The sequence below is a fragment of the Bubalus bubalis genome, chromosome 1 (assembly GCF_019923935.1).
Source record: "Bubalus bubalis isolate 160015118507 breed Murrah chromosome 1, NDDB_SH_1, whole genome shotgun sequence".
Taxonomy (NCBI): Eukaryota; Metazoa; Chordata; class Mammalia; order Artiodactyla; family Bovidae; genus Bubalus; species Bubalus bubalis.
The window spans coordinates 117,525,453-117,539,891 of NC_059157.1; the positions used below are offsets into that span (position 1 = coordinate 117,525,453).

Sequence of the window (14,439 nt, forward strand, 5' to 3'; positions counted from 1 at the left end):
GAATGCAGATGAGTATGCTGGGCAGTTCTGGAAAGGGCATTCCTACGTAATGATTCCTATTTACCTTGAAGGCAAAATTATCTACAGATCATGGAGGGGTGGGCCACAGCTTGAGTGGCAAAGTTTGGGAAGAGTCATTGCATCAGTGTGCCAGAGATATGGCAGCAGATAAATGGTACAAAGACAGATGAAACTCTTTAGAATGTAGTGTTCAAGTCTTGAACTACTGAATACAGTGATATAATCTCAGACCTACTGATAAGGTATAAGAAACCTTATTTTCTTCCCCAGGAGAAATGACCATCAGAGTTGAGTAACCCCTTGTGCATGCTCCTGGCCTACAACTTATCACATGTTCCCCACTCTGGTCTGACAGCTCTAGACAGGAGACACTTGTTTATTTCATCTGTAAACCTCAGTGCCTACCACAAGGTTTGGCCAGAGTACACTCAATGGATATTATTGAATGAAGAAGGAATGAGTGAATGTTGAAATCACCTTAGCTGAGGGTAGGAGTTGGGGTGGAACACTGTGAGTCAGAGGCCAAAGTCTTAGATGAGCGTTTATTAGCTGTATTTTATGAGACCCAGTCATCAACACATTCTTTTAGGGAAATTGCCTTGTCTAGTAGTCAGCTCTACCACATCCCCCATCCTGACCCCATTCCTGTACAAGTGATTCAGTTGAGTTATCCTGCCTTTCTATCAGCTTGCTAGGGACCTGTGTGACCTGTCATGAAAAGATGAACTGGGTTAATCGGATTTTCTCCTGGGATCTGGGAATTGGAAAACAGATTAAAATGATAAGCTCCAGGAGCATAGGTTGAAAGGATACATCAAGAATTGTCAAGAAATATTTAGCAGATGTTGTACAGTGATCCTGAAACATTTTTAGGACTTGTGAAATGTTTTCTAATATTTTGAACGTGTTGCCTGCCTTTGAGGATTGGAATGTTTTATATTGAAATCTGACTCTCTGGTTTCTCTAGTAAAATGTGAAAATCTGAAAATGGCAAAAACTGACTGAAGCTACATAGAACACAGGGCACATGCTTTCCCCTTCACTGTGGCCTCCCCCACTCCATATGCTTACACCTGGTCAGCTTCATTCATTTACATTATCTGTTGGCCCCTATAGCCATCTGACAACCAACCTGTTGAAGGAACAAGTAGCAATAAGGGCTTATATATACAAGCCAGGTTCACAGGCGAACAGAATCTCTAAGAGAACAAAGAGGAAACTGGTGGGCGTTGGGGAGTAGGCGAGAAAGAGAGAGGATACAGCTGTTAAGGAGAGGGGAACCAGTGCTCAGAAATGCCTGGGTTTCTGGGCTTCCCAGTTTCAATAGCTGCTCATGGTTACCTTCATCATAACTCCGTTTTCTTGAAATAATTTGCAATACAATTAGCCAGGCTAATGAAGGGAGTTACTAGGAAATTGGTGGGCAACAGCAATGAAGAAAGTAAGAGTGGTTTAGTTAGATGATATTAGCCTCAAAGGAGAAGAAATTCTTCCATGAAGGTGGAATATAAATTATAAGTTCCTGTCAAGAGTTAGACTCTTGGTGATTATGTATTCTGGCCCAGAAGGATCAGAGAAGGAGGACTGAATAACCTCTGCTTGAGTCAAAAGTGTAGTCAAAAGTATTCTCAGATGAAATCAGAAGCATTCTGGGAAGGGCTACTGGTATTCAGGATTCCAGGGGGTTCCGAGGAGGGAACTGGGAAGTCCAGGGAGAAGAAAACTGAAAGAAATTTAAGTTTTGATCATATTATATCCTCTAACTGGGCCTGGAAACTGACTTTCACTGTGTTAAAAAGAGTGGTCTGTATTTTGGCAAATAGAAGGCTTCCTGAAAGAGGTGGCATATGAGCTGCACTTTAAAGAAGAGATGAAAAGGAAGTGCTTCACACGCAGACCGAACCACAACTGCAAAGGCTGAGTTCTAAAGGGAGAGTGGACAGTTTGCAGTTGGTGGGCATCATGGGGCCTGAGTCACCTGCAAATTATTTTTATATCTTGGGGCCTTGGTTTCCATTATTATAAGAGAAATAATATTGTATTTCTTCTGTTCTAGCATTCAGTGTTTATACCCTATCTCACTTTTAATATTTCTTGATTTAGGACGTATCTTACAATTGACACCCCAAAATGCTTGCTTTATAGGGCAAAGAAGAATTGTGACAGTGTTATCACTAACTCAGTTCAGTTCAGTCACTCGGTCGTGTCTGACTCTTTGTGATCCCATGGACTATATAGCACACCAGGCTTCCCTGTCCATCACCAACTCCTGCAGCTTCCTCAAACTCATGTCCATCGAGTCAGCGATGCCATCCGACCATCTCATCCTCTGTCGTCCCCTTCTCCTCCTGCCTTCAATCTTTCCCAGCATCAGTGTCTTTTCCAGTGAGTCAATTCTTCACATCAGGTGCCACAGTATTGGAGTTTCAGCTTCAGCATCGGTCCTTCCAATGAATATTCAGGACTGATTTCCATTAGAATAGACTGGTTTGATCTCCTTGCAGTCCAAAGGACTCTCAAGAGTTTTCTTCAACACCACAGTTCAAAGCCTCAATTCTTTGGCACTCAGCCTTCTTTACAGTCCAACTTTCACATCCATACATGACTACTGGAAAAACCATAACTTTGACTAGATGGACTTTTGTCGGCAAAGCGACGTCTTTGCTTTTTAATATGCTGTCTAGGTTGGTCATAGCTTTTCTTCCAAGGAGCAAGCATCTTTTAGTTTCATGGCTGCAGTCACCATCTGCAGTGATTTTGGAGCCAAAAAAAAAAAAGTCTCTGTTTCCATTGTTTCCCCATTTATTTGCCACGAAGTTATGGGACTGGACCGGATGCCATGATCTTAGTTTTCTGAATGTTGAGTTTTAAGCCAACTTTTTCACTCTCCTCTTTCATTTTCATCAAGAGGCTCTTTAGTTCTTCTTTGCTTTTGGCCATAAGGGTGGTGTCAGCTGCATATCTGAGGTTATTGATATTTCTCCCAGTGATTCCAGCTTGTACATTTCGCATGATGTACTCTGCGTATAAGTTAAATAAGCAGGGTGACAATATGCAGCCTTGATGTACTCCTTTCCCAATTTGGAACCATCACTAACTGGGTATATGCAAATTTAGCTATCCACAGAAAGTTATTCATTTTATAATAAGCTTAGTTGAGTTATTTGCATTGATTGTGCCATGCAGTTTAATTTGAATCTCAAAGTGTCATGTTAAGTGTCTTACAAAAGGTTACACTGGTGTTGAAGCATAGACGTTATACATACAGATGAGTTGTCATGCATCAGGAATACAATTATTGTAGAAATGGCCAACTCTCTAAATTTGACATAATGGTTACAAATCTAGAAGAGATTGTCCTGACTGAAGTGCCTGAGGACACCAAACATTTAACTGTCAATAGTTTCTAGTTATTAAGATAAGCTGTGTAGATTCTAGGCATGTGCAATGTAATTAAAAAAAAAAAGAAACCAAGCTTATAAACAAATAAGAAACATATATAACACTGATATATTCTTTGAAACATCTCAAAAGTATGCTGTTAATTTCTAAAGGTGATAAAGAGATCAAGATATAACTAAGTTATGAAAACCAGTATGCCATCATGCTATACTTAAACAGATGGTCAAAGGGTTATATAAGACTTTAGGCAGTGAAAGTGAGAAGACGTAAACTTAACCTCTGATTATGGTACTGAAGATGAAAGTGGTACAATTATGATAATAGGCAACATTTACTGAATGATTACAATGTGGCACTGTGTTAAAAGCCTTTGGACAGCCTCAAGACAACGCTATCAGATCAGTGGTGTTATCTTTATTTTGCAGTGAGAAAGGTGTCTTCCAAAAGGTTACATTGGTGTTGAAGCATTGACATGTTGTACAAACAGATGAGTTGCCCTGCATCAGGAATACAATTATTATAGAAATGGCCAACTCTCTAAATTTGACATAATGGTTACAAATCTAGAAGAGATTGTCTTGACTAACTGAAGTGCCTGAGGACACCAAACATTTAATGAGGCAAATCCAGCTTACCTCCAGAACCATGATGTTGTTCTAACACCTTCCCTGTGCATTTTCACAGATATGATTTTTAGGTTGGGTTTAAAAGTATATACTTAAATACAGTGTAGCCATGGTACTTTTTACTTACATGCCATGAATCCATGGCACATTACTTTGCCCCCTAAGTTCCATCTAGTCAAAGCTATGGTTTTTCCAGTAGTCATGTATGAATGTGAGAGTTGGACCATAAAGAAAGCTGAATGCGGAAGAACTGATGCTTTTGGACTGTGGTGTTGGAGAAGGCTCTTGAGAGTCCCTTGGACTGTAAGGACATCAAACTAGTCAATCCTAAAGGAAATCAGTCCTGAATATTCTTTGGAAGGACAGATGCTGACGTTTCAGTATTTTGGCCACATGATGCAAAGAACTGACTCATTGGAAAAGACCCTGATGCTGGGCAAGATTGAAGGCAGGAGGAGAAGGGGACGGCAGAGGATGAGATGGTTGGATAGCATCACTGACTGGATGGACATGAGTTTGAGTAGGCTTCCGGAGTTCGTGACGAGCAGGAAGGCCTAGCGTGCTACTGTCCATGGGGTCACAAAAAGTTGGAGACAACTGAGCGACTGAACTGCTGAATCCATGGAATCTAAGAATCAGAAGTATGGGACTGGGGGTTATTATAAGGATCAGATGATGATCTTACAGCGGCTCCTAGAAAAGTCGTGTATCGGGGGTAGGTGTTGCAAATTGGAGTAAATGAGCCTGTATTCTTAGAACTCTCTCATCTTAAAACTGGCAAAGGCTACTGAGAGAAAGGCGTCAGTAAGGAGGAATGTCTTCTGTGGTTTTGAAAGCGGTTCCTCTACACAGAAAGCCCTGCCTTTACATACCTGTCTAAATCCTTCTGATCTTTCCATGCCCACCCCGAATGCCAGCTCCTTCAGAAAGCAGTCTCTGGTTATATGAAAATATAAACATGGGAGATACTTTCAAATCGTTAAGTGATGAAGCCAGTAAGTGAAAGATGGACTGTATCATTAAAGTTATCCGCGCTCCTTTCCTGGCCTCAGTTTCTGTAAACTGAAAGGAAGAGGTGGCTAAGCCTATCTCTTGCCTATCTCTTCCTTTTATAATCTCGACTCTTAACCTTTTCAGATTTCTGCCAGAGCTGCCGTCAAAATCAACTCTTCTTCCTTAGACCTGCAGGCGGCGGCTCCTCCGCGTTGGCAGCTCAGCAGGGCGGGGCTGGAGAAGCAGGAGAGGAGGAGGGGGGCTCTAGGGGAAGCGCGGCGCGCAGCCACGTGACTTCCTTCCCAAGGAGCCTCAGCTGCAGGCCTCCCAGCAACCAATGCGTCCCGCCTAACGACGCCCGTGCATCCTGGTTGGCCTTCGGGAATGCTTGTGGCAAGGCGGCTCCCACGGTCGCGCTGCTTATTGGCTCGCTCTACCGTCGCTCAGGCGCGTTGCCCGAGCGCCTGCAGGCGGTGCGGTCGAAAGCCCCTCCCATTGGCCGCTGGGTTTGTGGCTGGCTGGCTGAGGCTGTCAGTCCTGGGCCGTTTCCCCGAGGCAGACGCTCTGCTGGGGGCGGGAGGAAGAGGGGCCGGACTGGGGCCTGACTAGCAGTCGCTGCCGCCACGGTCTTCGGGGCTGCTATGATCAGCGGACGACTCGCCCTCCGCAGCTCCGCGCAGCGCTAGTCGCGGCCGTGCGCCCGCTGTAGCCGTCTGCGTCCCCAGCTCAGCCGCTCCCGCGGCTCCCTCTGCTCTTTCAGTGTCCCCTGCGAGGCGAGGCGGAGGCAGGATGAAGATGACGGTGGATTTCGAGGAGTGTCTGAAAGACTCGCCCCGTTTCAGGTAACCGGCGCAGCCGCCCGTCTCCGGGCCGGCGTCACCCGGAGCTGGCTCCTCCGGCGGTGGGGGCGTGAAAGCCGGCCAGCGGAACACGCGGGGGGCCCCGCAGTCCGCGCCCTCCGACGGGGCGTGCGGCCGTTGCTGTGGTTCCCACCCGGAGAGGGCTCGACAGCCCCGACCAGCCCTTCGTGAGGGGCGAGGCTGGGCCAGGAGGGGCACGTCGCTTCCTTTTGCCCCTTCCTCGGCCTCTGCTCAGGGCGGTGCGCCCAAGAAGCTGGGCGCACCCGTTTCGAGGAACTGGTGTGCAGCCGCGTCCCCGAAGACTCGTGCCCTTTGCGGGCGCGCGCTCTCCCCTTCCTCTGGCCGCTCGTCCTTTCCCCTTCCTTCCGCCCCTTCTTCGTTTCCACCCCCACCCCTCTTTGAGGGAGCTTGCAGGGCACCCTCCTGCAGTTCATTTAGTTCCTCTTCGCGCTTTTCCGCTCCCCCTATCCCTAGGAAGAAGGACTGGGGGGCGAACTGGAACATCGATTTCTGCTGCTGGCTTGTCCCCGGCCAGGGGGGCTTCTAGGAAGGCGCTGGCGGTTGATTTGTACGGGAGTCGGGGGTGGGAGTGTTTGACCAGCCTTATTCTATCCACTGTGGTCCTAGACTCGTAGGCTTTGCTTTCCACCTAAGCTCTTTGAAGGGGGCACCGCTGTCGAGAGTACCGGGCTGAGGGGTGAGGACTAGGAGAAACAGTGCATTTCTGTTTTGAGAACGGAAGTAGGAGGGCCTTGAAGATTGCATTTCTGTTCCTCTTCCAGCAGCGTCGGCCCGGGAGGGCCCCGGTCACCATCGGATGCTCCCAGTGGATCTGTCACATAAACTGACTTGATGGCACTCCGATTTACATGGGCTGGCCTCCCTCCCTGGAGAGCCGGCAACCCTGAGGGTGTCCAGAGCCCAAGCTCTTTCGGTTGGGGGCATCTTAGAAAACTCTTGAATTGTTTTGAAGAATGGGGTTTTGCTAGGTTGTGTTTTACACTGCATTTATAGGGCTGTCCTTAGGCCTTAAAAATAAGGCCTTCAAAACTTCCGTTAGAACAGTGACATGTCTTGAAAGCGTCTCCTGAGCATTGATGCCCGCTGATCTTTAGGGCAAGCCTGGGTTGTAAATTCCTGCATCCTCTGCCTTGGAACGAACTGTTCTCATCTTTATCAATGTTAATTTGATTTGTCCCCGCCCCCCACACTTTTTTTTTTACCCCAGTAAAAAGCAAAGTATTGTAAAACTTAATGAACTCCTACTTCTAAGACAGTGTCCTTTGGTTTTTGTTTATTTTTTGGTGTTAATTTTATTTGGAACTTAGGGCTATGCTTGTAAAAAGGTACACATGGTGGGGTGGAGAGAAGGATGTTGTTGGTAGTTTTTAAAACTTTATGTTTTGTGTGATTAGACAGACTCAGGAGGTACAAATGGATACTTTACGACAGCTTTGCAAGTTAGATTTCAGGACTATGTGGCAAAGGAAGTAATTTTTAAAGTGTACCTTAAAAAGTTCTATTTTTTGGTGGAATTTTTATTAATGTGACCCAGCTATTACTGAGTAATGATGTAGTCAAATTTTTTTTTTTTTTTTTTGGTCTAAGGAATGTGACTTTGTGCTCAGTTTGTTTTGCATTTTAAGTTTCATTAAAAAAAAGTTGAGAAAAGTTATTTGGGAATGCTTCTAGGTACTGCTTTTGGTCATAAACCATGTTCTGTCTTTGTTTTTGAAATAAAAGAGTAATTGAATGTAAAGTAAGAGGAAAAGATACTGATTAAGTTGTATGGAATATTGTAGTAAGCGTTTGTTAACCTTTAGTATAATATCTATTCTGTATTAATTAAGACATTAGGGATTTTCAAGAGTTGTTTCCAGTATTCCATTTACTCTTGGCTGCAAATTGGGAAGAGAAACCAAGATTCACAGAACTCTAATATATTGTATACGTTTGTGAGACTAGATCAGATTTGCCAGGAAATAAAAGTCTCATCATATATATTCCTAATTATAACTCCATTACTGTGTAGGTTTCTATAGCATTTGAAAATAATATTTCAGAGGTCTTTATTCATATGCTTATGTATAAGAGAAACTTTCAAGAGCATTGTGTACTTTGATATTTTGAAGTATTTGTATCAGAAAATTTGTGACAGTTGGGCTTTTTTGACAGCAGGGCAGCTGTACTATTTATTCCTTGTAGTGTTCTGATCTGTTGTGCTGTTTTAAAACTAATTCCTATTTTTATTATCTTTCACAAATGAATTTGTGGCATTTAAGTCTGGTACGTGGACATAACTGTCTTGAATGTTGTAGAATCAATGTAAATGGCAGCTCCTGCTGAAGAAAATTTTCACCAGTGGTCAAGCTTTAAACGTTGATTTCCCTGTTAAATTGATAAGGAAAACAGGAGGAAAACTGGTTGAAATAGGGAGAGAAGGATATTGAAGTTGCAACATTGTTTTTAGTAATTTGAATAAAGTCTGTGGTTACATTTTACATTCCTGTGAACATTTTGTTTTGTTTTTAGATTGGAAGGCACATTTCTTTGTATAATTTTGGGTTCTCTTAGTTTTTTAAAAGCCACTCTAAAGGTCAGAATCTTTCATTTAAAATCTACAGGAAAGTGGATGCATTTAACTAAGTATACTTTTTAAAAGTATGTCAAAAAAAATAAAGTGGAAATGAACCATCTTGACTGTTTGTTGAAGAACTTTGAACTTGTTTGGGTCTGCCCTAAATTGTATGTGTAAGTGTGCTTTAAAATTTTATAAAAATTTTATAAGAATTGTGCTTTTTCTTTATATAAACATATGGTTCACTCAGGAAGTGAATATTTTGTTTGAAATAAAGAGTCGAATTAATTAGTGGTTTTTGAATTGTGGAAAGAAAGAAAGATAGTGCTAAGTCGTGTCTGACTCTCGCTATCCAGTGAACTGTGGCCTGCTAGGTTCCTATGTCCATGGGATTCTCCGGGCAGTCCACTGGAGTGGATCGCCATTTCCTTCTCCAGGGGAGCTTCCCGACCCAGGAATTAAACCCAGGTCTCCTGCATTGCAGGCAGATGCTTTACTGACTGAGCTACATGGGAAGCTTTGAATTGTGGAAGATTTGCTCTAATTTATTGCCCAAATACAAAAATGTTGCGTCTTTATATGGAACATTTATTGTTTATCCTTAACTGTTTATTTTGCACCATTCTGAAGATTTTTTGTTTGATTCTGTTTCAGATATGATGCTTGATCAGTAACTTAGGATAAAAATCTTAAAAAGATGTTTTAGGGTGAAAGGTTTTAATATGTGAAAGACATCACACGTGTGTGTGTGCACGTGCATATTCTATTTTGCTATTAAGCAAGTGCCAGTCTTGACTGATGTGCTACTTATCCTTCCATATTTAGAACAAATACACTCTTAATAATTGGTAATTTACACATGGAAAATATAGTGGGCAAGAGATGAAGCAAAATGTGTTCTTATTTCAGAAATGGTAGAATGGTGTTTTAAAGTAGTTCTGTCATGAACCAAAATATAGGAATCCAGCTATTCCTTATTGCAGCTTCTAATTCTTCATTTAATGTAGTATCAGCTTAAGTTGAAATAAGGAAGAACAAGCTCTTTGCCAGATCTCATACTCTAGTATGTTTTTACAACTACCATCTCATTTAATGTTAAAATATATTATGATGGGGAATTATAATTTTTGTTTTTAAAGTGTTTAAAAAGATGCCAAACTGGATATTTTGAGAAGTTAAATTGACTTTCTTAATGGTGGACTTTCAAGTGGTGGACTTGGAAGTGAATTCACTCTTTTACTGTGTCTTTCAAGCTACAGGCTCTGTTACAATTGTGTTAACTGTGTGTATGATGTCTTTTATTATACAGATATTTAAAAACTGGCTTTCATGTATTGCCTAGAAAAGTGTTCCCATTCCCATTATTATAGGATATGTTCCATTTATAGCAATTTTTAGTTTCATGTAATGCAACTGGATTTAGTTCTGAGTATGAGGGATAATCCTATTTTATTTTCTTCCTAATGGAGGTCCTTGTCCAGATACCTTTTACTGAATAATCCATCTTTAACCATTGCTTTAAAATTATACACATATGTGCATATACATACAAGTATATGAACATGGGTCTTTTTCTGGATTCTACTCTTTTCTACCAAAGTAATTGTCTGTTCTTCTGCAAATACTGTTAATATATTAGCTGTAACATTTTATAGTTTGTTATGATATCTGGTGGGTCAACTTTTCCTTTATTACTGTTTTTTTCAAAAAATATAATTCTTGAATATTTTGTCTTTATAATATTATAGCTGCCTTAATATCAGAAGATGGTATGTCTTTCTATGTATTTTGGCCTTATATATTTAAAACTTTTTATTGTGTAAAATTTCAATGATGATCCACCTACATGCTGTTTATTAGAGAATTACCTTAGATTGAAAGATACAAATATTAATAGGTTGAAAGTAAAGGATAGAAAAAGATAAATAATGCAAGCAATACCCACAAGAGAGCCGGAGTGGCTATATGTAAATAGACTTTATGATAAAAATTACTAAAGATAAAAGATATTTTATAATGATAAAAGGGTCAATCCATCAGGAAGACATATACTTATAAACATATACACTTAGCAGAGCCTCAAAATACAGGACAGAGAAGGAAATGGCGACCCATGCCAGTACTGTTGCCTGGAAAATCCCATGGACGGGGGAGCCTGGTGAGCTGCAGTCCATGGGGTCGCTAAGGGTTGGACACGACTGAGCGACTTCACTTTGACTTTTCGCTTTCATGCATTGGAGAAGGAAATGGCAACCCACTCCAGTGTTCTTGCCTGGAGAATCCCAGGGATGGGGGAGCCTGGTGGGCTGCCATCTATGGTGTCGCACAGAGTCAGACATGAATGAAGCGACTTAGCAGCAGCAGCAGCAGCAAAATACAGGAAGCAAAAAAGGGAGAAGTAGAAAATCCAACGATAATAGTCAGAGACATAATACTTTCAAGCTAGGCAAATGGTCAACAGGCAGATATGAGATGTGAACAATACTATAAATCAAAAACAGATTTAATAGATTATTCTATAGAATACTTCAGGCTTCATATTCTTCTCCAGTACACATGAAAACATTTTCTATAAATAAATTAAGCCACTAAACAGGCTTCAACAAATTTAAAAGGATTGAAATCATGCAAAATAAGTTCTTTGGCCACAATGGAATGAAATTAGAAGTAAGTAAAAGAAGGAAATCTGAGAAATTCAAAATTTGAAAAAACCGAGTAACACACTCTTCAATAACTGGTGGATCAAAGAAGAAATGACAGGGAAATAAAGTATTTTCAGACAAATGAAAACAAAACCACAACATACCAAACTCATGGGTGCAGCTAAAGCAGTCCTTAGAGGGAAATTTATACCTATAAACACCTATATTAAAAAGAAGAAAAATCTCAAATCAGTGATCTAACCTTTCATCTTAAGAAACTAGAAAAAGAAGAGCAAACTAATCTCAAAGCAGGGAAAGGGAGGAAGTAAAGAAGACTAGAGCAGAAATAAGTGAAAATTGAGACTAGAACAATGATAGAGGAAATCAATGAAATTAGAAGTTGGTTATTAGTGAAAGTGAAAGTGAAGTTGCTCAGTCATGTCCTACTCTTTGTGACCCCATGGACTGTAGCCTAGCAGGCTCCTCCGTCCGTGGGATTCTCTAGCCAAGAGTACTGAAGTGCGTTGCCATTTCCTTCTCCAGGAGATCTTCCCAACCCAGGGATCGAACTTGGGTGGTCTCCCACATTGTAGGCAGACGCTTTACCATCTGAGCCACCAGGGAAGACTCTGTAGCTAGACCAAGATATTGAAGAAGAAGACTCAGTCTTTTACTTTTCTCAGTTTTCTACTTTTCCAATTTCTTAATCTAGAAGTAAATAGATTTAGTACCGAAAGAGGGGACATCAATGCTGTCTTATAAAAATAAGAGAGATTATGAGAGTGCTATGAATAAGTTATTATTTAGATAGTGAGTGAAAGTCATTCAGTCGTGTCCGACTCTTTGCGACCCCATGGACTATACAGTCCATGGAATTCTCCAGGCCAGAATACTAGAGTGGGTAGCTTTTCCCTTCTCTAGGGGATCTTCCCAACCCAGGGATCGAACCCAGGTCTCTGGCATTGCAGGTGGATTCTTTACCAGCTGAGCCACAAAGGAAGTCTGTTATTCAGATAATAAATTACTTAAAGGAGATGAAAAGGATATATATATATTCCTCAGTTCAGTTCAGTTTAGTCACTCAGTCGTGTCCGACTCTTTGCGACTCCATGGACTGCAGCACGCCAGGCCTCTCTGTCTATCATCAACTCCCGGAGTTCATTCAAACTCGCGTCCATTGAGTCGGTGATGCCATTCAACTGTCTCATCCTCTGTCGTCCCCTTCTCCCACCTTCAGTCTTTCCCAGCATCAGGGTGTTTTCCAATAAGTCAGTTCTTCACATCAGGGGGCCAAAGTAGTGGCATTTCAACTTCAGCATCAGTCCTTCCAATGAATCAGTCCTTCCAAATCATTCAGGACTGATTTCCTTTAGGATGAACTGGTTAGATCTCCTTACAGTCCAAGGGACTCTCAAGAGTCTTCTCTAATACCACAGTTCAAAAACGTCAGTTCTTCAGCGTTCAGCTTTCTTTTATAGTCCAACTCTCACATCCATACATGACTATTGGAAAAACCATAGCTTTGACTAGATGGACCTTTGTTGGCAAAGTAATGTCTCTGCTTTTTAATAAGCTGTATAGGTTGGTTATAACTTTTCTTCCAAGGAGCAAGTGTCTTTTAATTTCATCGCTGCAATCACCATCTGCAGTGATTTTGGAGCCCCCAAAAGTAAAGTCTGTCACTGTTTCCATTGTTTCCCCATCTATTTGCCATGAAGTGATGGGACCAGATGCCATGATCTTAGTTTTTTGAATGTTGAATTTTAAAGCCAACTTTTTCACTCTCCTCTTTTACTTTCATCAAGAGGCTCTTTACTTCATCTTTGCTTTCTGCCATAAGGGTCGTGTCATCTGCATATCTGAGGTTATTGATATTTCTCCCTGCAATCTTGATTCCAGCTTGTGCCTCATCCAGCCCAGCTATTTTCATGATGTACTCTGCGTATAAATTAAATAAGCAGGGTGACAATATACTGCCTTGATGTACTCCTTCCCCGATTTGGAACCAGTCTATTGTTCCATGTCCAGTTCTAACTGTTTTTTCCTGACCTGCATACAGATTTCTCAGGAGGTGGGTCAGGTGGTCTGGTATTCCCACCTCTTGAAGAATTTTCCACAGTTTGTGGTGATCCACATAGTCTAAGGCTTTGGCATAGTCAATAAAGCAGAAATAGATATTTTTCTGGAACTTGCTTGCTTTTTCGATGATCCGACGGATGTTGGCAATTTGACCTCTGGTTCCTCTACCTTTTCTAAAACTAGCTTGAACATCTGGAAGTTCACGGTTCACGTGTTGTTGAAGCCTGGCTTGGAGAATTTTGAGCATTACTTTGCTAGCATGTGAGATGAGTGCAATTGTGCGGTATTTTGAGCATTCTTTGGGATTGGAATGAAAACTGACCTTTTCCAGTCCTGTGGCTACTGCTGAGTTTTCCAGATTTGCTGGCAATTGAGTGCAGCACTTTCACAGCATCAGTTTTTAGGACTTGAAATAGCTCAACTGGAATTCCATCACCTCCAGTAGCTTTGTTCATAGTGATGCTTCTTCCTAAGGCCCACTTGACTTTGCATTCCAGGATGTCTGGCTCTAGGTGAGTGATCACACCTTTGTGATTATCTGGGTTGTAGAAAGACACAAACTACTGAAATGATTCAAGAAGAAATTGAAAATCTACGTGGACATAAGACATTGAATTAGTAATCAAAAAGCTTCCTCAAAAGGAAAACCCAGACCAAGATGGCTTCACTGATGAATTCTGTCAAATATTTAAAGATGAATTAACAACAATCCTTCATAAACTCTTGCAAGAAGTAGAAGAGGAAGTCTTGCTTCCTAGCTGATTCTCTGAGTCCAGTATTACCCTGCTACCAGAGCTAAAGATATGTTAAGAAAACAAAGATATAAGAAAACTACAGTTCAATATCTGTTATGAATACAGGTACAAAAATCATCAGTAAAATATTAGCAAACCAAATATAACAACATATAGAAAGGATTTTACAGCGTGACCCAGTGGGACATATCGCAGGAGTGCAAAAATCAATGTAATTAACAATAGAACAAAGGATAAACACCATGTAATTGTCTAATAGATGCAGGGAAAGTATTTGACTAAATAAAACCCATTTTTATGATGAAAATACTCAATAAACTAGGAATAGAAAGCTTCCTCAGCCTGGTAAAGGACAGCTGTAAAACATTGTGAGCTAACATCTTATTTAATGGTGAAAAAGTTTTTCTCTAAGATCAAGAAAAAGTTTCTTCTTCATACTTCTATTCAACAGTGTAGTGGAGCATGTAGCCAGAGCAGTGAGGC

The 14,439-nt window shown here is 41.3% G+C and overlaps 1 protein-coding gene across 1 annotated transcript in view; it reads left to right on the forward strand.

The window, feature by feature from the left end:
* Positions 1-5,548: 5,548 nt before the first annotated feature.
* The window catches only part of ACAP2 (ArfGAP with coiled-coil, ankyrin repeat and PH domains 2), a 176,308-nt gene continuing 167,417 nt past the window's right edge, over positions 5,549-14,439 (forward strand). Inside the window, exon 1 of the mRNA XM_044943303.2 lies at positions 5,549-5,884. Within this exon, the coding sequence (XP_044799238.1) occupies positions 5,832-5,884 (53 nt within the window). The 5' untranslated portion in view covers positions 5,549-5,831. The remainder of the gene's footprint in view (positions 5,885-14,439) is intronic.